General features: G+C 55.2%; 12 protein-coding genes across 12 annotated transcripts; 5 read left to right on the top strand and 7 right to left on the bottom strand.

Moving 5' to 3' along the window:
• Positions 1-1786: 1786 nt before the first annotated feature.
• On the bottom strand, positions 1787-2188 carry CYME_CMR094C (hypothetical protein; the record flags this gene model as incomplete). The annotated part of the gene is made up of 1 exon (XM_005538342.1): positions 1787-2188. One exon carries the CDS (start codon positions 2186-2188, stop codon positions 1787-1789), a length of 402 nt encoding a protein of 133 aa, XP_005538399.1.
• Positions 2189-3448: 1260 nt separating this feature from the next.
• On the top strand, positions 3449-4936 carry CYME_CMR093C (cytochrome P450; the record flags this gene model as incomplete). The annotated part of the gene is made up of 1 exon (XM_005538341.1): positions 3449-4936. One exon carries the CDS (start codon positions 3449-3451, stop codon positions 4934-4936), a length of 1488 nt encoding a protein of 495 aa, XP_005538398.1.
• A 3056-nt stretch (positions 4937-7992) lies between these two features.
• Positions 7993-9210, bottom strand: CYME_CMR092C (hypothetical protein, conserved; the record flags this gene model as incomplete). Its single annotated transcript, XM_005538340.1, has 1 exon — positions 7993-9210. The coding sequence occupies one exon, from the start codon at positions 9208-9210 to the stop codon at positions 7993-7995; it is 1218 nt and encodes a 405-aa protein (XP_005538397.1).
• Positions 9211-9417: 207 nt separating this feature from the next.
• On the top strand, positions 9418-9894 carry CYME_CMR091C (probable signal recognition particle targeting component SRP19; the record flags this gene model as incomplete). Its single annotated transcript, XM_005538339.1, has 1 exon — positions 9418-9894. One exon carries the CDS (start codon positions 9418-9420, stop codon positions 9892-9894), a length of 477 nt encoding a protein of 158 aa, XP_005538396.1.
• Positions 9895-11797: 1903 nt separating this feature from the next.
• CYME_CMR090C (hypothetical protein) lies at positions 11798-12634 on the bottom strand (the record flags this gene model as incomplete). Its single annotated transcript, XM_005538338.1, has 1 exon — positions 11798-12634. One exon carries the CDS (start codon positions 12632-12634, stop codon positions 11798-11800), a length of 837 nt encoding a protein of 278 aa, XP_005538395.1.
• Positions 12635-14395: 1761 nt separating this feature from the next.
• On the top strand, positions 14396-15373 carry CYME_CMR089C (similar to Raf/ATN-like protein kinase; the record flags this gene model as incomplete). Its single annotated transcript, XM_005538337.1, has 1 exon — positions 14396-15373. One exon carries the CDS (start codon positions 14396-14398, stop codon positions 15371-15373), a length of 978 nt encoding a protein of 325 aa, XP_005538394.1.
• Positions 15374-15789: 416 nt separating this feature from the next.
• Positions 15790-16668, bottom strand: CYME_CMR088C (hypothetical protein, conserved; the record flags this gene model as incomplete). Its single annotated transcript, XM_005538336.1, has 1 exon — positions 15790-16668. The coding sequence occupies one exon, from the start codon at positions 16666-16668 to the stop codon at positions 15790-15792; it is 879 nt and encodes a 292-aa protein (XP_005538393.1).
• A 1208-nt stretch (positions 16669-17876) lies between these two features.
• Positions 17877-19154, bottom strand: CYME_CMR087C (hypothetical protein, conserved; the record flags this gene model as incomplete). Its single annotated transcript, XM_005538335.1, has 1 exon — positions 17877-19154. The coding sequence occupies one exon, from the start codon at positions 19152-19154 to the stop codon at positions 17877-17879; it is 1278 nt and encodes a 425-aa protein (XP_005538392.1).
• Positions 19155-19495: 341 nt separating this feature from the next.
• CYME_CMR086C (hypothetical protein) lies at positions 19496-20332 on the top strand (the record flags this gene model as incomplete). Its single annotated transcript, XM_005538334.1, has 1 exon — positions 19496-20332. The coding sequence occupies one exon, from the start codon at positions 19496-19498 to the stop codon at positions 20330-20332; it is 837 nt and encodes a 278-aa protein (XP_005538391.1).
• Positions 20333-21372: 1040 nt separating this feature from the next.
• On the bottom strand, positions 21373-22446 carry CYME_CMR085C (similar to nuclear RNA binding protein; the record flags this gene model as incomplete). Its single annotated transcript, XM_005538333.1, has 1 exon — positions 21373-22446. One exon carries the CDS (start codon positions 22444-22446, stop codon positions 21373-21375), a length of 1074 nt encoding a protein of 357 aa, XP_005538390.1.
• A 1737-nt stretch (positions 22447-24183) lies between these two features.
• On the top strand, positions 24184-25071 carry CYME_CMR084C (hypothetical protein; the record flags this gene model as incomplete). The annotated part of the gene is made up of 1 exon (XM_005538332.1): positions 24184-25071. The coding sequence occupies one exon, from the start codon at positions 24184-24186 to the stop codon at positions 25069-25071; it is 888 nt and encodes a 295-aa protein (XP_005538389.1).
• Positions 25072-26040: 969 nt separating this feature from the next.
• On the bottom strand, positions 26041-27108 carry CYME_CMR083C (similar to NADH:ubiquinone oxidoreductase b17.2 subunit; the record flags this gene model as incomplete). The annotated part of the gene is made up of 1 exon (XM_005538331.1): positions 26041-27108. One exon carries the CDS (start codon positions 27106-27108, stop codon positions 26041-26043), a length of 1068 nt encoding a protein of 355 aa, XP_005538388.1.
• Positions 27109-27164: the final 56 nt, after the last annotated feature.

The following is a 27164-nucleotide window of genomic DNA, read 5'->3' as shown; positions in this document are numbered from 1 at the left end:
TGACTGGTCGCCACTGCTGTAGGCCGGATGCCGGAGGCATCGCCATGTTCCCGATAGAATCAGGTGCATCCTTTTGGCGCGCACAATTCAGAAAGCGTTGGAGCGATGACAAGCAGCAACGTACTTGGCTCAAATAGGGCAACGTAGGTTACGATTCGATACGCTGCTGTGCATCTCTGGTCTCCGCTGCAGAGAAGATTGCCGAAACCACGATAAACGCAAAACGCTTCTCTCATCTGTGGTGCTTGATGAAGGCTTTACTGCAATGCTAAGCAGCGATTCCCTTGGATCCAAATGGTCGACGTAGGTGCTGGTAGGATGTGTCTACACCCGTGTAAGAATACAATGGAATAGGTCAGCGAACACGGGCGTGTACTCCATGCATTGGGCCTCTTTCCACTGAAATCGACATAGGTCGTGGCGGGCTCTTTCCGAGTCCGCTTGCTTTGCCCGTCTCTGGTGTCTGACTTTCCATACGCCAGGCTCTCCTGTCCCCCTGATCTCGATACGAGCAGTCGAAGGATGCTGGTGATAGCATACAAGCCCCAACCAGGCTGATTCCGTGGTCTGACTCGCGTACCGCTTGCACAGCTGGTACCTGCGATCTCTATGGCGCTTGCCGCTCCCATCGTGTCGCTCTGGCGGCTCGGTGCGACACGCGCAGAGCCGTGGAACGGCTCTGGTCAGGTGTTTCCAGATGCCTAGCATACGTCTTCCGACGAGCGCCGCCCTGCGGCGCGTAAACGTTTGCTTCGTATCTCGGTAGATGCCCATGATCCGGTTACAGGAGGCGCTGCTCTGGATGCCCTGCTCCATTTCCGCGCTCGCTGCCGTGCCCCAAGATACCTGGAGAGTTCTGAGCGATGCCGTCCTCGCGTCTTCTGTCGGGTGAATGCGCAGGTGCACGCTGCCCCATTTGGTAGAGGATTCTCGCAGCGCTACGCCGATCATGATGCAACAAGTACACGAGGGAGAGCCAGGCTGGAGATCATGTCGACGCATCTCGATCCGTCTACGCTCGCTTCGAGCAAAGCGGTGACGCGCCCTTCCCCTGAAGCGATCGCTGCGGTGACGCAAGCCCCAGTCCAAGGCACTTGTTCATGCGAACAGGACACAACGGAGCCGCCACGAACATACCCTGCCATGGCTCGATTGCTGCTGTCGAGCGCGGTCTCTTCGTTGGCCGCAAAGCGAGGAGCGTTTCTCTGTCGAGAGGCATCGATTACTTGACTTGAGAGTTTCAGTGGACTTTGGACACGAGCTCGTGAACGAGTCCCCGAGGGACGCCATCGCGCAGTTTACCGCGTCCATGCAGCTGGGCGCCTTGCTGGGCCCACGAGTTGCCTTGCAACCGCACGCTAGAAAACTTGAAGCATGCACGGTTGCAGCATGCTGCACACGAACGGACAGCATAGGAATCGGGGTTTGGACGTGTGCACTGGGCAACGATATCTGGTATATAGGGCGTTCTTTTTCGAGGGCGTTGCGAATCCTCTTGATTCCGGTGACGTGACCATGAGGAACGGCACAGAAGCGAACGATTCGCTCCGAATAGATGACCCAGGATCGTAGGACTGCGAATGCATTAGTAAGTGCGTATTGCTTCACGTTGAACGTCGAGGATGTGCATCTAAACTCAACTTCGGAATAAAATCGAGACGTAGGAAGCTGGCGTGCAGTTCCAGAGCTCCTTTTTCATCTGATGTATGTATTTGGACAAGAAAAAGATAAACGTTCTACGACCGTAGCGTCTATATGCCTTCTCACAGGCGCCTCTGGGCCTTTTTCACCGGCCGGCCGCTATCGTCTTCAGTTTCGCCCAGTACACTTCAAGCCTGAGAGGCTGCTCCACAAAGTTTGCTTGGGTTAGCTCCTCAGGTCGTGTCTCTAGCACCGCACATCGGCTGATATTGATGGCAGCGTTGAAGTCTCGGCTCACGAAATCCGTACATTTATTGCCGCTATTTAAACTTACCAATGCAAAGATTACGAGTACTTGCGCCGTCTGTGCCACTACAGTCTCGTCATCGTCCCGTCGGACAGATATCTTTGCTCGCCTATCTCCTATCTTCTTCATCTTCTTCGTCAAGTGCTCTTCTTCGCTTGATGGATGACCAGCAGAGGATGGTTTCTTTTTTCCCTCAGCCAGCGACAGCATGCCTCCAGGATCCCGGACTTCAAGTTCCATAACTTTCTTCTGGGTTTCTGATTTCTTCAAATGAACACAATTATTTATTTCATTAGGGAAGTTCCTTCTCTAATGGAGAAGGACTTGCGAAAGAAATGAGAAATATGCCCTGATATCAGAGTATGCTGAACGCTTCAGCAATTCGCCCAGTGGAGCGATCACTACGTTCCACAACCGAAAACACTCATCCGATGGGCTTGAATCGGGCAGGGTTTGGAGGAATGAAAAGCAGCTCTACCATCGATAGACTCGGCAAATGGTTGAACGCAAGGTGAATGGTGAAATGTCATCTTGTCCAATAGAAGAGCATCCCCAGACGTCAGCGGAAAAGTCTTCTATGATTCGACAAAGTGATTGGTGCTGTTGTATGCGCCTTGCCTACGAGCGAAGCTGAGGTCGCCAAATGAATCACCCGGAGCTAGAACAGATGATGTTGTCGTCGTTCTCTTCGATTTCGATCGTATTTACAACGGGGGCCCTGCTCCCCGAATACCCATATAAGCTTCGACGGTTTCGTCCCAAGAAAGTCTCATCGACTGAAAACAAATACACGTCCGTGTGCTTTATACCGATCGCGGCATTCCACGAACTCCTTAGGGGCAATATCTGTGGAGAGTAGCGGTGCGTGAACCAGGGCTTTTTCCGGGATTGTATCCCAGTATTTTCAAGGTCATGCGAGCAAGCTGTTGCAAAATAGAGATGTCCGTGGTGGCCACTATCGTCGCTTTTGCTTTCCGTGAGGTGAACGAGGGACCGTTGACCACCATTGACGGCAAGCAGTCTTTAAAAATGTCAGTTTTTGGTACGGAGCGCATGTACTTCTTTCTTCCAGTGCTCCTCAACCATCTGAGCACTGCGACCCGACTGATCTGAAGGAGGAATGCAATTCTCCTTGCATTGTTCAAGCAAGAATAGATATCCTAGAAACCATTCGTCTACGATCGACCGGGTGCATTGTATCGCAATTCGATCTCCGGCGATACACAGCGAAAAAGCATTCGACGAAACGCAGCGGGAGAGGAGCGAGTTTTTCGTTGAATATCTTGGTAGCGGACTCTGACTCGCACGAAGATTTTCTCTCGGACACACTTCTTCCCTGTAACCGTGAACTCATCGGAAGTGATAGAGTCTACCTGTCGGCTTCGAGAAGCTGCATCAAGGTTGGGCAGGTTGTTGATCGGGTCAAACCTTTCCGGCGCGAGGCCGACTGAAACAGCACTCCGGCAAGCCTCGCTCAGCACCCGAGGCATTTCCTGTAGCATGTTTCCCGTATTTATATGGTTCGTGATTGTTGCGATCGCTATCGTAACGTTCACCTTTGGTGTTCCAGGGACGCTCTTGCGGCGACAGCGACGCAAGCAACTCCGTGGAGACACCTTCCCGGTCCGAGACGTCTCAGCGGAACGCTTACCGCCGTGCATACGCGGTTGGTGCCCCTATGTTCGAGCAGGGTTCCAGTTCGCCTTCGGAGCAGCACCACCGCAGTCTTTCCTGGAAGCAGCACGGAAACAGCACGGTGATGTTTTTACTGTCGAGATGTTCGGGAGACGCATGACGTTCCTCTTCTCCAAGAATGGGATTGGACAGTTCTTCGACAGCGCACCTTCGAAAGTGAGCTTCATTCGGGCGGTGGAACCTTTCACCGATGGTATTTTCGGGCTGGCGCCGACTTACTTTGAAAAGATTCTCCACATGCTGCTGGTCCAGCTTCGTGAGGAGCTGCATTTAGACAAGGGGTCGGACAGAGGCCTCGCCCGGCACCTGACGGGCTTCGCGGAGGCACTCCGTATGGCGATGCGCCAACAGATGGCCTCATTGGACGGCCAGGCGGTGGCTCATGTCGATGACCTGTTCGATTTGTGTGGTCGTCTAATCTTTACCGCTTCATTCCAAACCGTATTCGGGCGTGAATGTGCAAATGCCTTGAACAAGGACGGGCGTCTCTATGAAACGTTCGTGGCTTTTGATCGGGAGTTTGAGCTGGCTGCGCTGCCGATTCCACAGTTTTTGCTGCGCTCTTTCAGCCGCGCGCGTCGACAGCTCCTACGAGCCATGCAACGAGCTGTGCGACTGGTCGAGCCGGCGACTCCAGCGGGGAAATTGCTCGCCAAATTGGACTCGGATGAAAAAGTATGCGCATCCGTTCTGCTGACGCTACTCTGGGCTTCTTCTGCGAATACTCTATTGAGTGCAGGTTGGCTAATTGTTCTCAGCGCTGAATGGTGCAACCGAGCGCGGCCAGTAACCGAATCCATGGCATGGGAGCTTGTTACAGAAACACTTCGATTGGCGAGCAGCGGAATCGCGGTCCGAATTGGATGCGAGCCGCTTTACGTCGATGATTTCCGCATTCCGGCTGGAGATTACCTCTGCATTTCACCCTGGCTGGCTCATCAAGATGAACATCGAGGTGGCAAACGCTTTGACCCCTGCCGATACCAGCACATCGAGGATAAGAAGGCGCTTTTCCGCGGACGCACACGACAGCTCTATACTTTCGGTGGTGGCATGTATCGATGCCCAGGTCAAGAGTATGCATTGCATGAACTGGTCTTGTTTATACAAATATTCTTCGAATTCGTCGAACGTGTAGAGCTGGGAGTGGCTGGGGATCCACTCACCTCCATGGACGCGTATCGTCTGGTGGGGATCAAGCGCCCAACAAGACCATTCCCGGGAAAACTCTTCCTGATATCATCGTGCTGCGATCTTCGGTGTGGTGACCCGCACCCCAGCGAACGCTGGTAAACAAGTCAACGCATTGGCACCAAGATGACAGAGGAAACCATTGACGTATGGTCCGTCTCATGATAGTCTGTAATGTTCAACAATGAAACACCACGATTGTCTATAAGTTGCCCAGGAAAACGTCCCTGGTGTACAGATGCGATATTCTAGCCATGCTGGAATCATGAATGGTACCGTGTGAGGTTCAGGCTCTCCGCGTGGATCCAATGCCACCTTCGCAAGCCACTGAGACTTTCAAACCAAACCTGCAGCATTTCAGCACAATATCCACACTGGTTGCGAAACGATATCCGCGCAAATTCGCTGGAAACACAGTCGCTGAGAGCTGCGGCAGTACGAGCCATTTCCGGATATGTATTAAGGCGTTCGGGTTTCGGTGCAGAGCGTGCTTGCTGCCAATGTTGCTGGTAAAGTCACAACAGAACGAGTCTCTCACATTCCATTGCCTCGTCATGCGACCTTCAACTAGCGTATGCTACACCGTTTCGTGCATCGGGATATGTTTTCCTTCCTGCTCCTCTGCCTGGTTCAGCGCACAACCGTGCTCGTGATTCGTGTACATCGTGCCCAATGCATCGATGGGGATCGTGCAGCATCGACTCGCGTTCGCGTTGTATGCGCCCACTGACGGGCCAGGGTTGCAGCAGTTGCGTGCGACAGCGCGTCCAGCACCATAGGCTACTACCAAATGACGCATGCTATCTGTTAGTTCCTTTTCCTACTCATTGAAGTCGCAGGCGAATGAACGCGTCTTGCCTGTATACACCCGAAACCGCTTGCGATCCCTGCTCAGTCTCATGCACTCTGGTTAAAAATCGTCTCAGAGAGACATTGGGACGTTCGCGCACTCTCGTTCTCTGAATAAAGTGGACGAAGCATTCATCTCTGCTCCGTACTTTGCTCAGTGTGTCGAGGTCGATACAGAAGCGCTCATATCGCATGCCTCCCAACCGTATTCTGTCCCGAGCAAAAGTTCTGTTGTCGCACGGCGACTTGATCGATGACTCTCCGAGGAATATGGACACCTGATATCCTAGCGTGCGTATCTCGTACGAATAATTGCATGACGAAGTTTGTCAGGATGAGGAAAGCCAGGCGATGCTCGTTCGACCAGGAAGCTACGTCATTCCCCGTTGCGCCCTGCATCTTACGTTATGGAAGATCCTTCTTCTGGATGTGTTATAATCGAGAGGCTTTGGCAATGCTCTCTGACCGATTTTTCCGCTTCGACACGTTCTCTTCTTGCCTGCGTAGTCGTTTTCTCGAAAGTGTCATTTTCTCCTCTACGCATGATGATGGCATGGATTTCGTCTGTATTCTCCATTTCCGCTCTGTCAATCGGGTTCAGAGGAATTCAGTCGACGCTTAGACTGAAACTCACCTGTACTATGAATGCTAGTATCTCGTATTCGCGTGGCACGTTTTCGTTCCCTTCTCCCTCGTGAGCACGCCCACGGACAAAAGAGCGCCTTCCGCTTCCTCCCGCACACGAGCAGAGGCGCAACAGGGCACTTTACAGCTGCGTAGCGCGGGCATCGATTTCTCAAAGTACAGTTTATCGAAGAACTTGCGCGTCACGCATGCAAACAGCTCGTCTACTCATCTGTGCGCGTAAAATCGGCACATGACAATATGGAGGACGTTCAGTTTGCTTGAACCTGGGATAACAGTCGTGCGCGAAGAACAGCTCAAGGCCAGTCTCAGCTGTGTAGCCACTGAGCGGTTTTTCGCATGATAAAATGCGACGTGACCTACAACCCGGACACAAGAATACGGAGAGGTGAAACCAGAAACTGCATCGATAGGGGATGAGGTGTTGAACGACTCTTTCCGTTCGTCGATTTGTTGGCGCCCGCATGATTGAATCGCCGCTACGGCTGATTCTGTTGGAATCAACGGGTATCGCTCCTTTGAGACCAGCAATTTCCCACTTCTTCCTGGCTCATATCCAGTTCTAGTATTTTTCGCGAATGAGGTCTCATTGATCGAGACAAGCATCCGTTCCGCCTATCATAAGCTTTCGCGATCTAGTTCCAAATCGATCGCGTGTAGCTCCATGGGCTGAGGTTTCCTGCAGAAACACGTTTTCGTTTTTCGCCATCGATACCTCTTCATCCTCGTTCGTATCCAAGGTACGGAAATTTGGTATGATGCGGATTCTTCGCAAATTCATCTTAGACGACGTATGGAGTGGTATGGATGGACGAGGAGGCAATTATGTAGACAAAGGTTCATATGTTCTGTTTCGGGTGCATGACGTAGAGCATGAGGACTTTTTGAGGGGCACTTCATCCACCAGCTATCCAGAGAATACCTGACTTGTACGAGCACGGCCGTTCTTCGCATGCTGGTAGTCACAGCACCAAGTTTTTCGCGAGCTATCTCTAAACTACAGGATCCATGCCTTGAGCTGTATACCTTCAAAAAAAGAGAAAAAAGAAATGGTGTGTCCTCGAACAGATGCTCCAGAATTCACTGCTCCCTGTATAACAACATAAATGGTACCATCTTCATGTTGCTTACGAGGCGCAGTGTACATGATGCACGAAACATGCTAGGAAGCTCGCTATCTTGCATTTTTTTTCTGTTATGGTAGCTTGCCACGACAAGGCGCGACCCGCAATCCAGCACAGAACCCACCGCAACAATGATCACGCTCACACTCCGCGTCCTGAGCGTCTGCGGTTACAAGTCTTATCACAAGCACCACAAAAACGCAGCGAATTAAAGACTTGCCCGGAATCAGCGTTCGTGTTTTTAAGGCGGAGCAGATCAGCCACCGTCCAGGTGTGTGGAACGGCGGAAACCTGTGCTGCCGCACGCTACCACTCGTCGGGTGTCCACGGATCAATCGATGATCTGAGCATGGGTTTCTTTTTCGATCAGCGGTACCGCGTGATGCTGCAAGTTGCTCCAGAATCAAAAAAAAAAACAAAGCAACAGCATGCGGAGAAGGACAGATGCATGTCCATCGATGCGCATATCAACTATGTATCACTTCGAACGATGTCACAGCTGGCGTTGTTGGGAAGAATCGTCTTTTTAGGGCGCAGCGCTTAATCCGCGTCAGTACTGGGCGATGAGGACGATGGCGGCTGCGGAGACGATCGCAGCGAAGGTGGTAACTTGCTCTCATCGATTTCGATTTTCTTACCGAGAGGACTCTCCCATCGGTCGCCCATTCGACCTCGCAGCGAGCCAAATCGACGAAGTCTACTGTCTTCTTCCTGTCGCGATTGCTGCGCATCAACAGATGACAGGCCAAAAATACTAATGTCATCGTCCTCAATGGATGACGTGTCCAAAACCTCGCCGTTTCCCGTGTAAGGAATTCGTGTCTCTACTGCATACGTGGCGTTACTGAAGCCGCCCATTCGTTTGACTGTGGAAAAGCGATACAAAATATCGCGCTCGGCAAACACGAACTTTTCGGAAACTTCTCCTCCTTCGTACGGTGTCACCAAATACAGCGCATCTTCCTCATCCATGTAAAAGTCGCCGGTTATCGGGACCACTTCAGCGTAACCACGGTCCCTGAGTATCTTACCGCACCGTCCGTTGGAGCCCGGCTGGGCAACGAGCGCGAATATCGCCTCGCCGGTATGGGCGTCGCCTTCCTGGTCCCACTGCAGGGTCGCTCGCCAGGTGACGAGGCAGCCACCCATAGCAGCGTCTTCCGCAAAGTTGTGTAGGGCGCACAGTTGCTTGACACGTTCGTCGTTTGCCTCCAGCAACTGCGCGGTAATGCGCGACTCGCCGCTCTCCTGTCGACGGAAGGCCATGTGCTGCGTGACTCGTTTGGAGAGCCACTCTCCAGTGCGCAGCCGGAAAAACTCCAGCGCATTGGGGATATCGAGCGGTTTTTCCGGCTCGGGGAACACGGCAGGCACACCCGCGATGCTCTCAAGGCGTCTCTGCAGCTCGGCGTCCGTCAACTGCCCCGCTTCGGCGGCAAGTTCACAGACAGCGCTGTAGGGCGCAGCGTCTCGCAGGGGCGCTCTCACACTACGCGTCTGTTCGTTGTTTCCGTACAAACCGGACGTTGTCGCACCGCTATCCTGTGCGCCTTGCATGGAAAGACGCAGCATGGCAGGCCTCCAGCTGGGCGTGCCTCCTGGAGGCGTCACGAGAGCCGCACGAACGCTGCACGTGCACTGCCGCCTCACAGACCGGAGCTGCACTAGCACACCACCGTCGTGCGTGAACGCTGTGCTCAAACGGCGACCTGGTTGCAAACACCAGCCAGTACCAGGAAAGGTTGACGTAGCAGCCATATCTAGTTCTAAAAGAAAACAAGCTCAACCGTATCGTTATGCGCTGTTGCTAGCTTCAAACTGACCCAAAGCATCTCGTTCATGAGCGTGGAGGATGCGGGCCGACGCTCTTGATCGTTCCGAGCGCACGATGTCCAGCTTGAGGGTGCCTGCTCACCTGCACGTTCTTGAGAGCGTTGCACAGCCAAGTGTTCACGCCTCAGCGGCATGGTTGACACCGCACCAGCTCCAGGCAGTGGTCAGTGGATCTTGGTGTACCCAATCTATTTCTCGAAAGAACGGAGCAGGGCCGATGGTCGACGCGTGTCGAGGCGCTCAGCGGTTTCGGCACCGGAAGCCGCGGAGGTTTTTCGCGTGTGTCAGGAGAAGCTGAGTTTCCCAGCTCTCTTGGAGCCTGATAAGAAGCATCCTCGTGATTTTTTTGTGGCAGGGAGAGTGAAAGTTCAGCTTCCAGAGGAGCCTAGCGATGACGGCGCTTTGACGCACACGGCAAAGCGAAAAGCAGTTTTGCGTGCGATCGCGAAAGCGCTGCAGGAACTGCGGCGCACGCAAGCTGCAACCGGAAGTGGCCAAAAGGCACAGAAACTCGCGAAAACGGCGCAGGCAACTGTTCCCTCCGCGAAGAATCAAGCAGGGACACCGAACCAGCCGGGTTCAGGTGCGCGGCGAAAAACGAAGCGCTAACGATCGGTTTCAAAACCTGGTCCAGCGGCACGCCTCGTGAACCTGTGTACCGGGTTTCCAGTTGTTGGCTGTTGCAGCTGTAGTTCATGTGCATAGGTCGGAACAATGGCCATGAGCTGGTTTGTGTGTATGCATGCGACTGGGAGTCTTTGCATGTATGTTTGCGTTTGTGTGTGTATAAGTGTGCGCATGCGCTTACGCAATGCTCTCACTTTACCCGCGTAAGAATACAATGGAATAGGTCAGCGAACACGGGCGTGTACTCCATGCATTGGGCCTCTTTCCACTGAAATCGACATAGGTCGTGGCGGGCTCTTTCCGAGTCCGCTTGCTTTGCCCGTCTCTGGTGTCTGACTTTCCATACGCCAGGCTCTCCTGTCCCCCTGATCTCGATACGAGCAGTCGAAGGATGCTGGTGATAGCATCCAAGCCCCAACCAGGCTGATTCCGTGGTCTGACTCGCGTACCGCTTGCACAGCTGGTACCTGAGATCTCTATGGCGCTTGCCGCTCCCATCGTGTCGCTCTGGCGGCTCGGTGCGATACGCGCAGAGCCGTGGAACGGCTCTGGTCAGGTGTTTCCAGATGCCTAGCATACGTCTTCCGACGAGCGCCGCCCTGCGGCGCGTAAACGTTTGCTTCGTATCTCGGTAGATGCCCATGATCCGGTTACAGGAGGCGCTGCTCTGGATGCCCTGCTCCATTTCCGCGCTCGCTGCCGTGCCCCAAGATACCTGGAGAGTTCTGAGCGATGCCGTCCTCGCGTCTTCTGTCGGGTGAATGCGCAGGTGCACGCTGCCCCATTTGGTAGAGGATTCTCGCAGCGCTACGCCGATCATGATGCAACAAGTACACGAGGGAGAGCCAGGCTGGAGATCATGTCGACGCATCTCGATCCGTCTACGCTCGCTTCGAGCAAAGCGGTGACGCGCCCTTCCCCTGAAGCGATCGCTGCGGTGACGCAAGCCCCAGTCCAAGGCACTTGTTCATGCGAACAGGACACAACGGAGCCGCCACGAACATACCCTGCCATGGCTCGATTGCTGCTGTCGAGCGCGGTCTCGTCGTTGGCCGCAAAGCGAGGAGCGTTTCTCTGTCGAGAGGCATCGATTACTTGACTTGAGAGTTTCAGTGGACTTTGGACACGAGCTCGTGAACGAGTCCCCGAGGGACGCCATCGCGCAGTTTACCGCGTCCATGCAGCTGGGCGCCTTGCTGGGCCCACGAGTTGCCTTGCAACCGCACGCTAGAAAACTTGAAGCATGCACGGTTGCAGCATGCTGCACACGAACGGACAGCATAGGAATCGGGGTTTGGACGTGTGCACTGGGCAACGATATCTGGTATATAGGGCGTTCTTTTTCGAGGGTGTTGCGAATCCTCTTGATTCCGGTGACGTGACCATGAGGAACGGCACAGAAGCGAACGATTCGCTCCGAATAGATGACCCAGGATCCTAGGACTGCGAATGCATTAGTAAGTGCGTATTGCTTCACGTTGAATGTCGAGGATGTGCATCTAAACTCAACTTCGGAATAAAATCGAGACGTAGGAAGCTGGCGTGCAGTTCCAGAGCTCCTTTTTCATCTGATATGGGTACACGCCATACTGCCGCGTTCGTCTATACGATGCCTTGTACTGCGTATGCCTCCTTTCCGGGTACGTTTGCGTAGACACGGAGAGGCGTGTCGAGAGCTCGAATGCGTTCAACTCGAGCTCGTGTGCCTGATATATTGGGCGAGCGTACATTACCGGCCCTGAGGACGTGCGCTCTGGAATCTGAAACCGTATTGCCGAATGCCGTCCCGTGCCAGACACCGACTGCGCTACGATTTCCAGCGTTTCACATGCGTTCGACGACAGCAAATACTGGTAATCGCTGCTCATGCTCTGAATTCGCCTCCTTAAGGCACCATAGTCGACTCCCTTGTGTTCTCTACACTTGCTCCCTCTGATGAATCTTCACGTGAAAATTGGCGCAGCTCCTCGATTACATCCACTAAAATCTCATGGACGGCGAGATGCTCCTCTCCGAACGTTCGAGCAAAAGCCTCTTTTTCCTCACGTTTTGGATCATGGTAGCTTCCTGGATGTCTGCGTTCCCTGCGATGAAGCGCTTTGCGCAGTCGTCTCGAAGGAATGCCTTCGCCGTTCCCAAACAGCATTCTCCGCAGAAGCGACAGTCGCAGGAAGGGTTCCGGTTTTTCCATGTTATTCTCTGCTGCACTGATCTTTTCTCTTTCCGGATACAATTCGAGCTCGTGTATGACACCTCGGAGGTCCTGCACCTGTGCGCGCACCGTTCGCAGTACGTGCGCTTGGTTCCAGTAGACAATAGCGAGTCCTTGGGCGCGCTCTTCATCGGTATCCACGGCTTTATCCAGGCTCCGTGCGAGCGCTTCCACATATTCAGCAAGCGCCGGTGGAGGACTCGGTACGATGCAAACGTTTTCGTCTTGAGGCGCGCTGTCAACGTTCACGACAATCGCCCCGATATTCACTTGCCCGTGTGCGTCAAACTCGCGTGCCTGCTCGAATACCTGATTGAGCAACGTCGCGTCCGCCTGGACTCCATCGGTAGAGCGTGAAAACACACCAAACGGTGCCGCCTGCGTGCGTTCTCTATCTGAAGCTGCGACCAGGACAGCGGGCCCACAAAAGTCGAAACCAAGTAGACGTTGTCGAGGTCGCAGGTGCCTGGCGAGTGCCGCAAGCGTGGCGACGCGCAGGACAGGGATCATCCCAGGATCACAAGTTCGTTCTTCGCTAACAACCCAGCCTTCGTGGACCGGAACCACGATCAGCGCACATATAACCGATGTAGTCGACGACGCGTGAACAGTGCAGCACAACTCGACGAGCACGAGGCTCAGCGCTTTCCCGCAGTCGTGCAGGGCGCTGTTGGGTAACGCGCACGATGCAAGGCGGCGGGCGCTGTGCGGAGCACCGGACGTGGGCTGCGTGCCGGTTTTAAGCGAGTGAGATCGACGATTCGAATCAGACCTTCCCCGAATACATCACTGCTCTCAGAGACCAGAGAAGAAAACATAGTGACTCTACATAAGCTTCTGCATATCTCGGTATCCAGAGCGATGTTTCCCTGATATGAATACAAGCTGGAACGATTGGAGAACCGCCCGCCGGTTGCTGCGCTTATTTTTGATGCTCGGCGTGACACGGGACGCACCTGCACAGCATTTGCCCTACAAGGCCCGAATACCTTTGAGCCGCATTTTCGAACGCGGAAGCTAGGCCTTGTTCATCCGATTCGAGGCCGTGTCTCTTCGTTATTCTGGGATCCAGCGAACCGCACAGATAGACTAGCAGCTGGCCGGGGCGCGTAACAATCCATTGCCAGACCACAATAGCCTGGTTGACGTCTACGCGGTGGCTGTATACTCCTAGTTCCAGAAATACTCCGATAGCATGAGCTGACGAGGTATCGTGGCAGCATGCACTACTGCAGATGCGCGCGTAGCATAATCACGGCAGATTCGTCCGATCCGCTGGATTGTTTGTGCCGAAGGAACTCTAGTTAAATACACGTGAACCTTTCCCAGTTTTCATTTTCATCCCGTTAGAGCAAAAGACGCAGTTCGCTAAAACCTCGGTCTTAGCTCCGATGCGCTCATCCCGACTCGGTTGCACAGGTCGCCACACGTGCATGCGCCCAACACGCCTGGATATGGACAAAGCAGACATAGACGTGGCTCGCCCATACCCGAACAGCGTTCATCGTCCATATCGCCACTGCTCTGGGATCGGTGACGCTACACAGATTCCCCTCGGTATGCGATCTCTGTCAGCAAGCAGAGAGAATATCCGAGTCCATCCAGCAACGCTTCAACGCGCCATCGACTCCGGGCCGAAAGATACGCGCGCGCTGTCCTTTTTTGCACAGAACGTTTATTTCTGAACGGCGACGATGCAGACACGCTGGGTATCAGCGATCGGAAAAGCACCCACCGGTGCACCAAACTTCGTGTTCGATTCCCCAATGCTCCTTCATTTTTGATACAACCCATACTCGGTATGGTTCGCATCATGCCGCTGGCCCATCGATCGGCTTGCCAAAGCGCGTCGCGCACGTGCACCTGCCTATGCGTCGTCCGGCGCTGTGCTGCGCCTGCTGCAATCTATCCCCAGCTGCTGCTCGACAGCGCTGTAGCGCGTCATCATCCATCAGTCGAAACGAAGCATGGGTTATACAACTTGGAAGTAGGGCGTGGAACGATGGACGCTCCAGCGAGGCTTGCGATCAGGCGCGCAGTCTGAGGGCGCAGCTCGCGACTGTACACATGTTGTCCAATAAAAAACTCTCCGTCAATCGACACGCCTATCGCGCAACGTTGGATGCAGCGCAGCGCGATCCGTTGCGCGCTGCACCGCTTCGCCAGCCGCCAACGTTAGCGTTTGTCGATGTCTAGGGTTGCGGTTGTGCTTCTTTCCAGCGGTTTCCAGCAATCGATCACTTGTGTTGTGTGACGTGTGCTTTTGATTTCATGACAGACGATATTGAAGCAGTCCAGTTATCTCCGAGGGAGCGGCTTAAACAGAAGCAGATTCCGTGGGAAGCCATCACGCTTGGGAACGAGCTGGGTCGCGGCACGGAGACCATCGTGTACGAGGGTACCTACGAAAAGCGGCCGGTTGCGGTGAAAATGTTAAACGCTGACGCTAGGCGCGAGACGCAGTATACGTTTCGGACAGAGTTGGAGGTTGTGCTTGGTAAACTGGACTGGCACCCCAATATTCTCAACTACTACGGTTGGGGTGTACGCCCGTCTGATGGGAGCAAGTTTCTCGTGATGGAACTGTTTGAAGGAGGGCCCATCTCCAGACGTCGTAAGTGGGTTTCACGACGACCCCAACTTGTGTATCGAATCATGCGCGACGTCGCCCGAGCCTTGGCGTACATTCACGCACACGATCTCATCCACCGCGACCTCAAGTCGAGCAATGTGCTCGTGGACCGACCCGCACGCGTTGCGAAACTTTCCGACTTTGGGGTAAGCCGAACGCAGGGCGATAGCGAGGCTGTCATGACGGCGCTGACGGGGACGTATCGCTTCATGGCACCGGAGGTGATTCGCGGTGAGCGCTACGACGGTCGCGCAGATATTTACAGTTATGGGATTCTTTTCAACGAGCTGCTGACTGGCATAATGCCATACGAGGACACCTATCTCACGCCAGTGCAGACTGCGACGGCAGTCGTGTCGAAAAATTTGCGGCCACGTCTCGTCAAGACGAGTGACAAGGTGCCGGCCTCTGTCGTGGCACTGATTGAACGCTGCTGGGATCTGGATCCAGAAAAGCGCCCCAGCGCGGAAGAAATAGCAAGTTTCCTTGACGTTCTTTGTGGTGAAGCTGCCGCGGCTAGTCCGGACGGGTCCCTAAGTGATCCTGATGCGGCCAAAAGTAGCACTTCTTTTGAAAAGAATCCTCCAGTGCATCCGAATCGCTGCCGTACTCAATAGAGATAGGCAATGCGCTCCGCTCAGAGAGAGCGGGAGAGAGGCAGGTGTGTATCGTGGCTGTTCGCCGTGCAGGCCTTCGAGCGGACTCGTCACGCACTGGCAGCTCCTGGAAGCATGGAAGATCACTGCAGGAGCGTGCGGGCACTTGCCGCACCATCGTTGGTGACCATCGTTTATGCAAATGTTGAGCACCTGATATGGCGCATGCTGCTGCCTTGGACTGCTCGTTTGGGGCATGCCACGCGAGCGTGCGGCATGTGCTGGCAATGAACCGCTGCCTCGTTGCGGGTTCGGTGTCTCTAACCGGGATTCGAAGCTCTGCCATAGGCCCAGACGCGGTTGCTTTTGCTTTCTCTCACCCGAGCACCCTCGAGCTATGCACCACAGCGCTCAGCATCAGCGCGTACCGAGGGATCTCAGACCAAAGCGCTCGCCCAGCATTCGAAGTGATGCGGTGACCCGTACCAGTTTTTAGGGTCCGTCAACGGCGAGTGCCTCGCATCCGCTAGGAGAATAGCCTGAGCCCCGCGCATAAACGAGGAACACGCTGGCACAATCCCATCACCAGCCACACGCCCGCGACCGCACACTGGCCAGTAAGAGGCATAAGCGATCATTTCCTCAAGGTTGCTCGACCAGAGCCGCCCGCGGACCGCTTTGGATCCAACACACGTGTAGCGAACACCGGAATGTTGGCGGTGCTTCCACGAATACTGTGTCTCCAAATACGCAAGAATACCCCTGGTTTGGTCGAATACACCAGCTGGTGGTGCCAGGTTTGGTGTGCCCAACGTGACGACAGTGCGTACGCGCTTCCGAAGGTCGTCGCTGGCGAACTCACTCACGTAGAGTCGTGCCAACCAGCCACCGGCAGAGTGTCCGATCAGATTCACACCCCAGTCACCGGTCTCGTCGCCAAAAGCGTAGCTCAACTGCAATAGCGTTCGTTCTAGTCGTTCGAAATACCAGTCCATAACTTGCCGAGGCTTGAGCGTACCCCGCCAGTACGCTGGCAACATCAGGCCCCGGGCGTTTCGAAACCAGTCATAGCGAGCAACTGGTACAACCAGTGACCCCGCGGGTAACAGACCAAGCAGTTCCGCGTAGTCGCTGGCAGCGTTTCCCAAACCAGGCAGAACCAGACACGGCTGCGTTGCAACCGCCCGGGCGGCTGACGTTCGGCGAGGCTGCGTATCAACCTTCAAGTTATCCGTTGCAACCTGAGGCGTGCTGGCACGCAGCACGAACCACCGCCTCGGTTGCGTCCTTCGTTGGTGCACGCAGACTATATACATGTGGTTGGGTGCAGTCCACGCACCCGCCCTCGTCTCGCTTCTATGGTGAGCAACGGCACCCGCGCGCTTCGAACAGTGAACAGCGCGTGACGCACTGGCAGCAACGCACAGCACTGGGTCTGAGGTAGGCCTCACAAACAGCCTTATCTGTGTACGAGGAACGAGTGCGCTGCACAAGCACTCGTTCCCACGCAGGGGCAGACGGGGTTTGCTTCGGCGCCCTGTCCACGAGGGCGCGTCACCGGCCCCTCAGGTGGCAAAGACGCGTTTTCGCGACTACGTCAAAAACGATGCAGTGGTGAGATGGGTTGCGCGCATGTGCTTGGCATTATTCATCCTGATTTGTCCGCAATATCTAATAAATTCCAGAAAACGACCATTATTTACAGTTCCGATCTCGTGCACGGCATCGCCACACGCCTTTACATATGATTCGCGGTGCCCCGCTCTACGCCCCGCTGATCTCTGGCGGGTGCCGGGCTCGGCCTTCAAAGCCGATGGACGCCGCGAGGCGTCGCCGTTCGACTCGGCCTGCGGGGCGTGGCTCCGAAAGCGAGCGCCTTTTTGTGGGAGCGCAATGTTCTCTGCGCGTCTCCTGGGTACCAATGGTACCGAGTCCGCTGCGAAGCTGTAGCGTTGGTGATGCGGGCACTGCGCCAGGCGCTCACGGCCTCTGGCAGCGCTCATGAGCGATGTCAGCGCGTGGCGCTCCGAGTGCTTCGTCGCAGCGTGCTGTTCTCGTTGTGGAGCAACGAGGTCGTGCGTGCTGCTCTGGGCAAACTGGTGCCCTGCTCCGTGTCCGACAATGGCATAGCTCCCGAGCACAGCATCGATTCCGAGCGATCAACAACACACGTTTGCAGCGCGCATTCCACACGCTGCTGCTGCTGCTGCTGCTGCTGCTGCTGCTGCTGCGAGTCAGACTCAGTCGGATGCTATGCTCCGAGCCCGGCACCGGGTATGCAGAGACAGCTAGGCGTCACCGCGCAAGCCTTTTTCCGCCGCGCGTCAAGTGCCGACCTTCGCGTCAGGGAAGCGGCGCTTGCCTCGGCCGATGCCGGCGTTCTGCTTGGGGCACACGCACCCGTTTCGGTTGCGCAACTTGTGGACCGCGCTGCCCAGCTGTGCTGCGACCCGGGACGCTGGGCAGACGCGGGTCTCCGTGCAAGCCTGCCGGCACCAGGTTTCGCCAAACTCGCGCTCGTCGCCTAGCGCGACGCTGCTCCAGCGTTTGGTGAAGTCTCCCCAGAGTCACGCCGGCTGGTTTTATCGGCATCCGCTGGTGTACTCGAGACCGATGGCATCGAGCACGAGCATGCCGCTAGCCCATTCGCTTGCGCATGAATTCGTGTATCATCCCCAACATCCTCATTTTTGTCATGGATACGCAATCGTGAAAGCTCATTCGAAAACGAGGGCACCAGTGCATCCATGGACGCTGTTTTGGCGGGTGCGTCTTTCTCGGGGCCGTCCAATCCCGTTGACGTTGAAAGGATATCATCCCGAGCGCTTGGCTCACTGGTCTTCGATTCACCATCATGTGCGCATGCTGGTGCGCCCACGAAACACTTTGCCGTCACAGACTGGGCACCAGTCGATCGGTTGGGATCGGCAGTGCTCAGCTCCTGATCGAACCCAGCTCTGGAACCGAGACTTGTGCTCACTGCACCGGTATCGCTCAGCAGCTGGGCATCATTGGTAGCGCCTCGTTCATCATCGTTGCTCGTTTGCTCTACGGGTATGATCTGCTGGTTGGCGACGAACGTACGTACGCTGCCGTCATGGTGGAGCAGCGCTTCCAGAAACGCACGAAAGCGTCCCCCTTCGCACAGAAACGTGTCCGTGCCCTGCACATCGGGATCTTTCCATGGAGACGGGTGCACGCTCGTATATACTGGGTTGACGCTCGCTTTGTAGGGATCATCGTCGATGAGCAACGTGTTATCCATATGGTAGAAACCCTGATATCGACTCCACAGGCGTTCCAGGTCCTTCAACATCAGCGGTTTGCTGGAAGAGCCCGGGGCATACGCCCGGCTGACCTTGGTGCAGTCTTTTTGGTCCATAACGAATACCAGCTCACGTCTTTGCTCTGCTGTGAGAAGCGTTGCCAAAATATCCTCCACGTTCGGCAGCTGGGCGGTCGACCATATCCCGACGTGGAACCAAGCCAAAACGTACCGCATAAAGGATACCGCTCCAGGTCGGCGCCAAATGCAGAAACGCTTAGTCACCACATCCGGCTGCCGTTGATAGCAAGCCCCGATGGGACCATCGCGTTGCCCGGGGCGAGGTCGCAACGGCGTCCGCCAAACCAACAATCCGTTGAGGTCGAGCACCAACAGCTTCGGCCACTTGAGCGCCGGCTCCTTGACCAGTCGTCGCAGTCGCTCCACCTCAGTTCGCCAGACGTGCCAGTGCATTGTCGAGGTCTGGCGCGTCGTCAAATGCGTTTCATTGGCAGTTTCAGTGCCCTGAGAGGCCATAGACACAGCAACAGCGCTACTGCTGCTGCTGCTGCTGCTGCTGCTGCTGCTTCTCCGCACAGGCGCTCCCAGCAGCCACCAAAAGGGCGGCTGCTGCGGCACGCGCACCGGTTATGAGAAGCAGCGCTCTGCGATCGCGTACTCGGGGGATGCCCACGAAGGCGAGCCACGAGCGCTTCGCTACCGTTGCGTTGTTGTTGTTGTTGTTGTTGCTGTTGTTGGTGTTGGAACGTCAGTCTTTTCGTAGCTTGCTTTATTTTTCTGGTTAAGGACAGCGTCATCGCTAGCCCATATCAACGAACGTTTGGTTTGCTGTGAACCAATTAAGCGCTCTCACGCTCATGGCGCTCCACTTGAAGCCGCTTGTGCTTTTCCAGGGCAGCTCAGGAGCGCCTACGCTCAATTCGCTCGTGCAACGTAACTGCTCCGGCCGCTTACAGGCGGCTTTGGTCTCGAGGTCGTCGTCCAGTGCGTGCAGGGCGTGTCAACCTGCGCACAAGCGGCGCTGGCTAGCAAGTCGAGCGCACAGCACACGGAAACGGGAGAACGGCGTCGGCGTGCGTCCTTGCTCGCAACTCCGCGCTATGAGCGACCACGGTGATCAGCGACGAGGACACGAGACATCGCGGGAACGAAGAGCGCATCTCAAGTCAGCAAACGACCTGGGCAATGGCGTTGCACCGGAGCCGCACGATACCGCGAAACGCAACCAAAGTCGAGAGCGTTCCAAAGTGAGATCGCTTCTACTCTACCTGTCCTTCTCAACTACGTTTATCCTGGGGTTAATACCTTTGTCATTGTACCTGGGGCCGCCGCTTACTGGACTTGGGTTTGCGGACTCGAAGTGGTTTTATCTGGACTCGGCACCGACGATTGCCTTTCTCGTGGGGTACGTGGGTTTCCTGTTCCTGGATCGTTCACTAACGCGCTCGCTGCTGTTTGTGCTCGGCATCTCGGCGGTGTTATCGACCATCACTTTGAAAGTCGATGAATTAAAGTTACTAAAAGCTGATAATGAGACAGCTTTTTTGGTATTTACGGTACCACTGGTTTCATTTTTCACGATTCGGTACCTGATTGAGCGGAGCGAGCAGCAGCGAGAACCTTCGAAGGAAGCACCTCCCGCCACCGCAGAGACGGACCAGACAACAGAGACCCGAGGTCGCACTGGGAAATAAGTGCTTGTTCGTTGCGCTGGTTGTCCGATGGCTTTGCAACGCTTGTGTCGAATACAGAACATTGAAGCGAGGCGCAACTCGAAGGAATCTGCATCCTAGCTGCGTCAGCTGTTCTAGGCCTCAGCTGCAACGATGTCTCGAGATAGAGATATCCACCGTACCTGATTGCCGTCGCTTGAACTACTAGATCGCAGACGCGTATGTGTAGAGCGCTTAGCTCTTGCGCGTGTTTTCAGAAAACGAAGCAAATCGCAATCCACGAGCAGTGCGATGTGCGTTCGAGCCGCTTCACAGCAACCCGAATATGCTCGCATGACAGAATAAGTTGACATCTCCGCACTAGTCTGCTCTGCATGCTCCGGGAAAGTATTGACTGGGGCGACTATCGAGAAACACCGGACCAGATCAGCGGAGAAACGAGCACAGCACCAATCGAGGATTTCGTTGCGGAGGCAACGCGCCCCGTGTGAAAGCGCCTCAGGTTCACCGCTTCTGTTTTCCGCGCGTTTCGTCGATGCTGGATGTGAGCTGGGTCATCGGGTTTCCCGCGAGGCCCTGGGTCGCAGTGCATCCCGCGTCGTATGCAGCGCTGCGAGCAAGTCACGATCGGCTTGGAAGCCTTGTCTGCGGCACTGCCTGAATTGGAGCATGCTCCGGTGCAAGTGCTCGCCAGCCAGGGCCGACTTGCCTAGTTTGTGGTTCGTGTAAAGAGAGCCTATATCGCAAAAACCCTGCTCTTTAGTGAAGCGCTTCACAGACAACGTCTATGAACCGCTGCGCATGCTCCTTTTGGCGACTGCGCTGACGTAGACCTGCACCGCAGCAGCGCACCGGACACCATACACAACGCATCAACACCACATATCCTTCGGTTTACCTATAAAACAGCCACGGTTGCACGTAGCGTTTCACATCGCTCTACCGTAGAGCTTTCGATTCATCCAGAGCACCGCCTGTGTCGCCAGGCGAGGCCCGCTGTGAGACCGAAGCAGGCGGCTGGATGCCCGCAGCCCGCTCTCGCCTCAAATGCAGGTGTTCGATCAAGCTCCCAACGATGGAAAAGCAGCATCATCTGTGGTGTTAATGGCGGCACGAGGGCGTGGTGCGGTTACAGAAGCAGCCCCACCTCGTCCGCGCCCACGAAAACGACCGCTATCGGGCGCAGCGCCAGTGCGAGAACCGCCACGCGTACGTTGTTGTCGACTTGACACACCTCGATTCGGCTCTTGGGTTTCATGGTTATCAGATGCATTATGTTTGTCCCTGACTGCGCTTTCTGACGCATGTGGCGCTGTCGGGTGTCGGGCGCCCGCCCCGCGGAACCCTCGACTTCCACCGCCGCGACCACGTCCACGACCGCGACTGGGTCCAGCTGCCTCTGTGCCAGTAGATCTCTTCGCTCTTAAGGGATTATCCTCTTCGACGACGTCACCGGACGCTCGATGGCCGCGGTTCACGCGCGGCGGAGCCGTGAAGAACTCCGCTGCAAGATTCTCCTTTCCGGTATCCCGCTTGCCTTTTCCACTGCTGCGATTGGCAGCACGCGTTTTCTTCTCCTTGAGGCTTATGCTCCCCAGGAGTCCGTCCTGTGAGTCCGCATCCACTTCAACGCCGTTCTTATCTAGGCGCTTGGCATTGCGAAAGACTTCATCGCCCTGCTCCTCTGCTGGACGACGGGGTCCTTTGCTTGCCATCAATTTGTTCGAGAGCTCTGCTCGCTCCCGCTCTAAACGCTGCTGATACTCCTCCAGACTAAGAAGGGCACCTTCACTGCTCTTGCTTTCACCAACGTGGTTCACGTCGTCTTTTTCTGTGCCGTCCGCTGCAGCAGCATCTGACTCGGAGGCAATCCTGACACCGCTCAGAGCGTCACGCACGTCCTCCTCCACTGAACCGAAAGTATACTTGCCTCCAGCACCTTTTTTCGCAACCTCACGGCCACGTCCAGTGCCTGATCGTCGATCGAACCCAAAGTGCTTCTGGGCAGAGCCACGGGCACTGCTCGGCGGGTCCCCAGGCCGCTTCTCCTTGGATTCGCTGGCGCGGGCAGCCTCTGTCTGCGATCCTTCGGTCTCGTCACTTAGGACGGCAAACAGGTTCGACCCAGACGCCATCTCCGTCAAGCCTATCGGAAGGAGGGTACCTCAGCTGAGTGGACAACTACAGTTCCACCGTTCTGGAGCAAGGAGGCCGCACGCGCCGCTCTCAAGCGTCCAACACCCTTCCGTGAGTCCTGTACCAATAAAGCAGCCCCGAAGTCTCTATGGAAAGGCGAAGAGCTTGTCAAAGTCCGTGCCCTCTGTACTTCCCAGCAAGAATATCTTTCAAAGGGATATTTTCGTTGATAAGATCCTCGAAACGCGCTCCAGAGTCGTGCACTGCAAAACAAGTACAAATATGGGTCTTGTGCGCTGTACCAGCGACGTGCTGTCAGCAGCAGCGGCGTCGACGGCGGCGGCGGCGGCGCGCTGCACCCCCGATCTCAGCGGTCGAAGCACCGGCACGATACGCGCCATTGCTGTCGCTTGCAGCAGCTACTAGGCACACACGATAGGACGTATGAACCGACTAGAATATCGGAGAAGAAGTATGGGTCATGTAACGTGGAGGTAGGGCGTTTGATGGATACTTCACCTCGCACTGAAAAACACAAAAAGAAAGAACAATGCGCACGATCGGAGAATGCTGGCCCATGGAAACATTTTGTCTAGAGAGAAAAAATCTCAGCGGTCGACGACGTCGACGTCGCTGCCGCTGCGCAGGCACCTGATAGAGGTGCGCTCCCCGAGTCCCGCGCAGTTGGCGCTCCATTATACGTAAGACTGGGACAGGTCGACCAGATTGTTCCGGGAATGATGCCGGCATGTCTGAGGTGTCTTCAGGTAACCAAAAAATGCCCCACGACCGTGTGGGGTAAATATATCTACCTACTTACGGGCGCTTCCCGGTAACATTCGACCGGCCGCCTGTTATCGATTTCAGTTTCTGTTTGGAGAATTCGGGCATCAGAGGCTGCCCCAAAACGTTGGATTGCGTCAGCTCTTCGGGTCTCGTCTCCGGCACCGCATGTCGTCTGGTACTGATGGCAGCGTTAAAGTCTCGGTTCACGAACTCCATGCGCTTACTGCCGCTGCTGTTGTACTGACCAGTGCAAGCGCTCCTAGAATTCGTGTCCTCTTTTCCATTACGATCTCGTGAGTTTTACGTCTGGCAAACATCATTTCTCGCATATCTCTTGCTCCTCTTCGCTCTATCGTCGTTGCCATTACGATCTCGTGAGTTTTACGTCTGGCAAACATCATTTCTCGCATATCTCTTGCTCCTCTTCGCTCTATCGTCGTTGCCATTACGATCTCGTGAGTTTTACGTCTGGCAAACATCATTTCTCGCATATCTCTTGCTCCTCTTCGCTCTATCGTCGTTGCCATTACGATCTCGTGAGTTTTACGTCTGGCAAACATCATTTCTCGCATATCTCTTGCTCCTCTTCGCTCTATCGTCGTTGCCATTACGATCTCGTGATTTTTACGTCTGGCAAACATCATTTCTCGCTTACCTCTTGCTCCTCTTCGTTGTGTCGTCGGCAAACTGGGAATTATTTCATACGTTTCAGGTAGATGACTGTGATAAGCTACTGGGACCCGCGACTTGCATATCTATACCTTTCCCATAGATTTTTTACTTCTTCATATGAATGCACATCAAAACGCATCTGCTATCAATCCCGACAAGGCATTTCACGATACGCTCTTGGTGGATCGAACACCACTGAGATGCAAGACCCCGTAAGTTGCAGTGATCCACGTGCGACGTTTGTACGCAGTGCACAGCGCTGCTAGCGTACATTTCGTATGGGGCGTTTTTGTCTTGACAGTCTTGAACAGAGCGAGTTGCGCGCTATGGACTTTGACACCCTTGTAAATGATACAGCTGAAATGGATCGGCTGCACGACCCCGTTGGCTTCCGAACCCGAGAGCTCTGGACGTGTGAACGCCGACCCGACGGTCGCACGGTCGACGAACCGCGACCCACCCGGGGCTGTGGCTGGCTTCTCGGTAGTCGTGAGCGGGGCTCGTGCCCTGTCGTCCAAGTGAGTCACGGGAACTCTAAGGTGCTCGTTAGCGCTCGACCTGCAACTACATGGCGAGTAACGGTGCAAGTTCCCGGTTTGTGTTACGGCCGAAGCTGCACACACAAGGCTATGGAACTAACTGAATACCTCGAGAAGCTCGTTTATCCGATAATCGAGCAGTGCTACGCCTCTGAGCCTCGCGGGTATAATGTGGACGTTTGGTGCTGGGAACTGGAACTTAGCGTGCTCGACGAAGACGGAAGTTTGCACGATGTGTTCCTGGAAAGCATTCAGCAGATACTACCGCGCTGTATCGAAGCGCGTCAAGAGCACCATGATGCACGCGAAGGACCCGATTCGACAGGTGTCCATACCGACGAGAGAATATGCTCCATGATCGCCAGGCTCCATTCGCGTACGTTTCTGGTTGTGCATCCGGACGCGCCACAAGACCTGGATTCCCCAGGCGTGCGTCTGGTTGTAGATCCAAGTGCCCTGGAGGAGCACACAGCCAGTACCCTAGTAACTGCCATATTCTACACCCATGAGCCGAAATCACAACCGGTGCTGTATTTCCTGGAGTGCCGCGGGAGACCATTAACAGCCGATCAGCTCACTGCCGCGATTCGCCAGGTATCGGAATCGCTGGTCCCGTCACAACGTTGAACGTCATTTGCGGTGTAGGTGCGGATCTGTCACAGATGCTCAGGGTTCCAGTGCCCTGCAGCTGAACACCAAGCGTTATCGGCCGCTGCGAGCTATGCGGCAGTGCGTTCCACTGAGAGAGGAATTTTACGCGCAGAAGCAACTAGTCCAAGCTCGTGTTCGTTTAGACAACGCATGATAACGAGCGGCTTGACGATTGCATCCGCATCGCAGGTTTGCAGACGCCCCTCTTCACAAGGCGTGCTCGGGGGCCGGCCTGCGCAGCGCCCACAAACGACGCACAGTATTCGAACTAGCTGGTGTCTCGGCCAAAGACCAGCGTAGCACTCATTATACTGCCAAGTATGGACGCATTCCAATGCCTCACCGAACATGTGCTATCCTGGTGCTCCCGCTTGAGTGATGCTCGGAAAAGAGCCAGCGCTCTCAAGATACAGTATGTTATGCCGCTGAACCGGTAGCGCACTGAGCAAGCAAGCATTTTTCGAGGCGTGCAGCCTTGTGCTTGCTCCTGCTCGAGCGGTGCTCGTAAATGAGCGTACGCTCCCATGGTAGAGTGCGCAACGCGACTGCTCCAGCCACGCATGAAAAACAAGCGCACACCTCGACACACAAACATATACAACGCGGATGATGCACATGACTGCTCATGATTTCCACAAAAAATCAAAATGCCTTGCGCGCCTACACAAACCAACATGCAGTACTGAGTCGTATCGCTTTTCCCTCTTTCAACGAACAAGACATGCTTCCAATTCTCGCGAAGCGAAACCAGACCTAACCTACAGTAGTATGCTCGCAAAGATCCTGCACTTTTCGCAATCCATCCTCGCTCGTAGATTCCGTTTTCCTGCTGAAAAACATCCGCCTTCGAATCGGCGTCGACCAGAGCATTCCCTGATCCGGCTCTGGTACCCGAATCGAATCCTCTTCGAGTCTTCTTCGAGCCGGACACAAATCTCTTGGACCTCAAGGCAAGTCCAATCGCTGATCCGGTTCTGGGGATGTCTTTTCACGGGCAGGAGTTAAGGCCCGCGGCTTGCGCTGCCTCTGTAGCGTAGTCTGCGCCTGCCAGGACTCAACCACGGAAGTCGCCAGATGTCCAATGTACGCGGGGCTCCGGGGACTATTCCGAGGCGCATACGCCTGCGATGTTCCGGAATAGTTCGGATGCGGAGGTTTCACAAACAACGGACGCACCCACTTGTCGTTTGCAGACACCGGTGGATCATCCACAAAATGGTGGAGCCACGCGTGCCACTCAGGCGGTATACAGACTGGGTCTGCGTTTTTGCCGTCCCTGTACTCACACCAGCGATCACGCATGTAGCTGGCTGCACGATTTTCATAGTAGCGGTTTCCGAACTCATCGATGCCAACGAGGCAGGTGTCATACATGCCCACCCGTCCGGTACGGATCGCCATCAGGGTACCCCAAAAGCCTCGCTTGGGATATTCAGCCCAAAGGGCTTTCAAATACGCTAGGCCGCTGAGTGTTCGTCCCGATACACTGTGCGCTGACGACGGAAGCGGTTGTTGCTCAAACTTGGCACGTGTGGTACCTTGCGCTGTCTCCGAAGCAGCAGCTCCACCATCGGAGTCGCTCGCAGCAGTTGGCGCTGCTGCACCGGCAACTGCACGAGGCGTCTGCGAGCCACCAGCGGAAGACGCTTGCGTGCCTGCAGAAAAAGTACGATCCTGCTGCAGAGAAGCGTGAACCGCTCCCGGGAAAGCGCGTGTGCCTGCCCCAAGCCGCAGCGCTTCCCCAGTGACCTCTACCGGTTTCCTGGAGTTCACGCGTAGGTTGTCTCCGTCCGTAGAGCGGTGCCTCTGTGTGTGCACTGTACTGCCCGCACTGCAAGTCGTGGCGCTTGTCCCAGCATTTCGCCTAAACTCGCTTCGTAGAAAACTGGACGCAACGAGCGTCCCTGAGGACCTGTGCGCTCCTGCTGGATCGTTCCAAGCCGCGCTCGTCCGCTGCATCCACAGAACACTCAGGAGGCGCTCCCGGAGCCTCGTTCTCTGCACCATGCTCATCGGTGACCAGTCCCGCAGGCACACAACACAAGCTTTGTGCTGATGACCGAGCGCTT

This window comes from Cyanidioschyzon merolae, chromosome 18, assembly GCF_000091205.1.
Source record: "Cyanidioschyzon merolae strain 10D DNA, chromosome 18, complete genome".
Lineage (NCBI taxonomy): Eukaryota > Rhodophyta > Bangiophyceae > Cyanidiales > Cyanidiaceae > Cyanidioschyzon > Cyanidioschyzon merolae.
The sequence above is the reverse complement of the archived record's forward strand: the minus strand, read 5'-3'. Positions and strand labels throughout refer to the sequence as shown.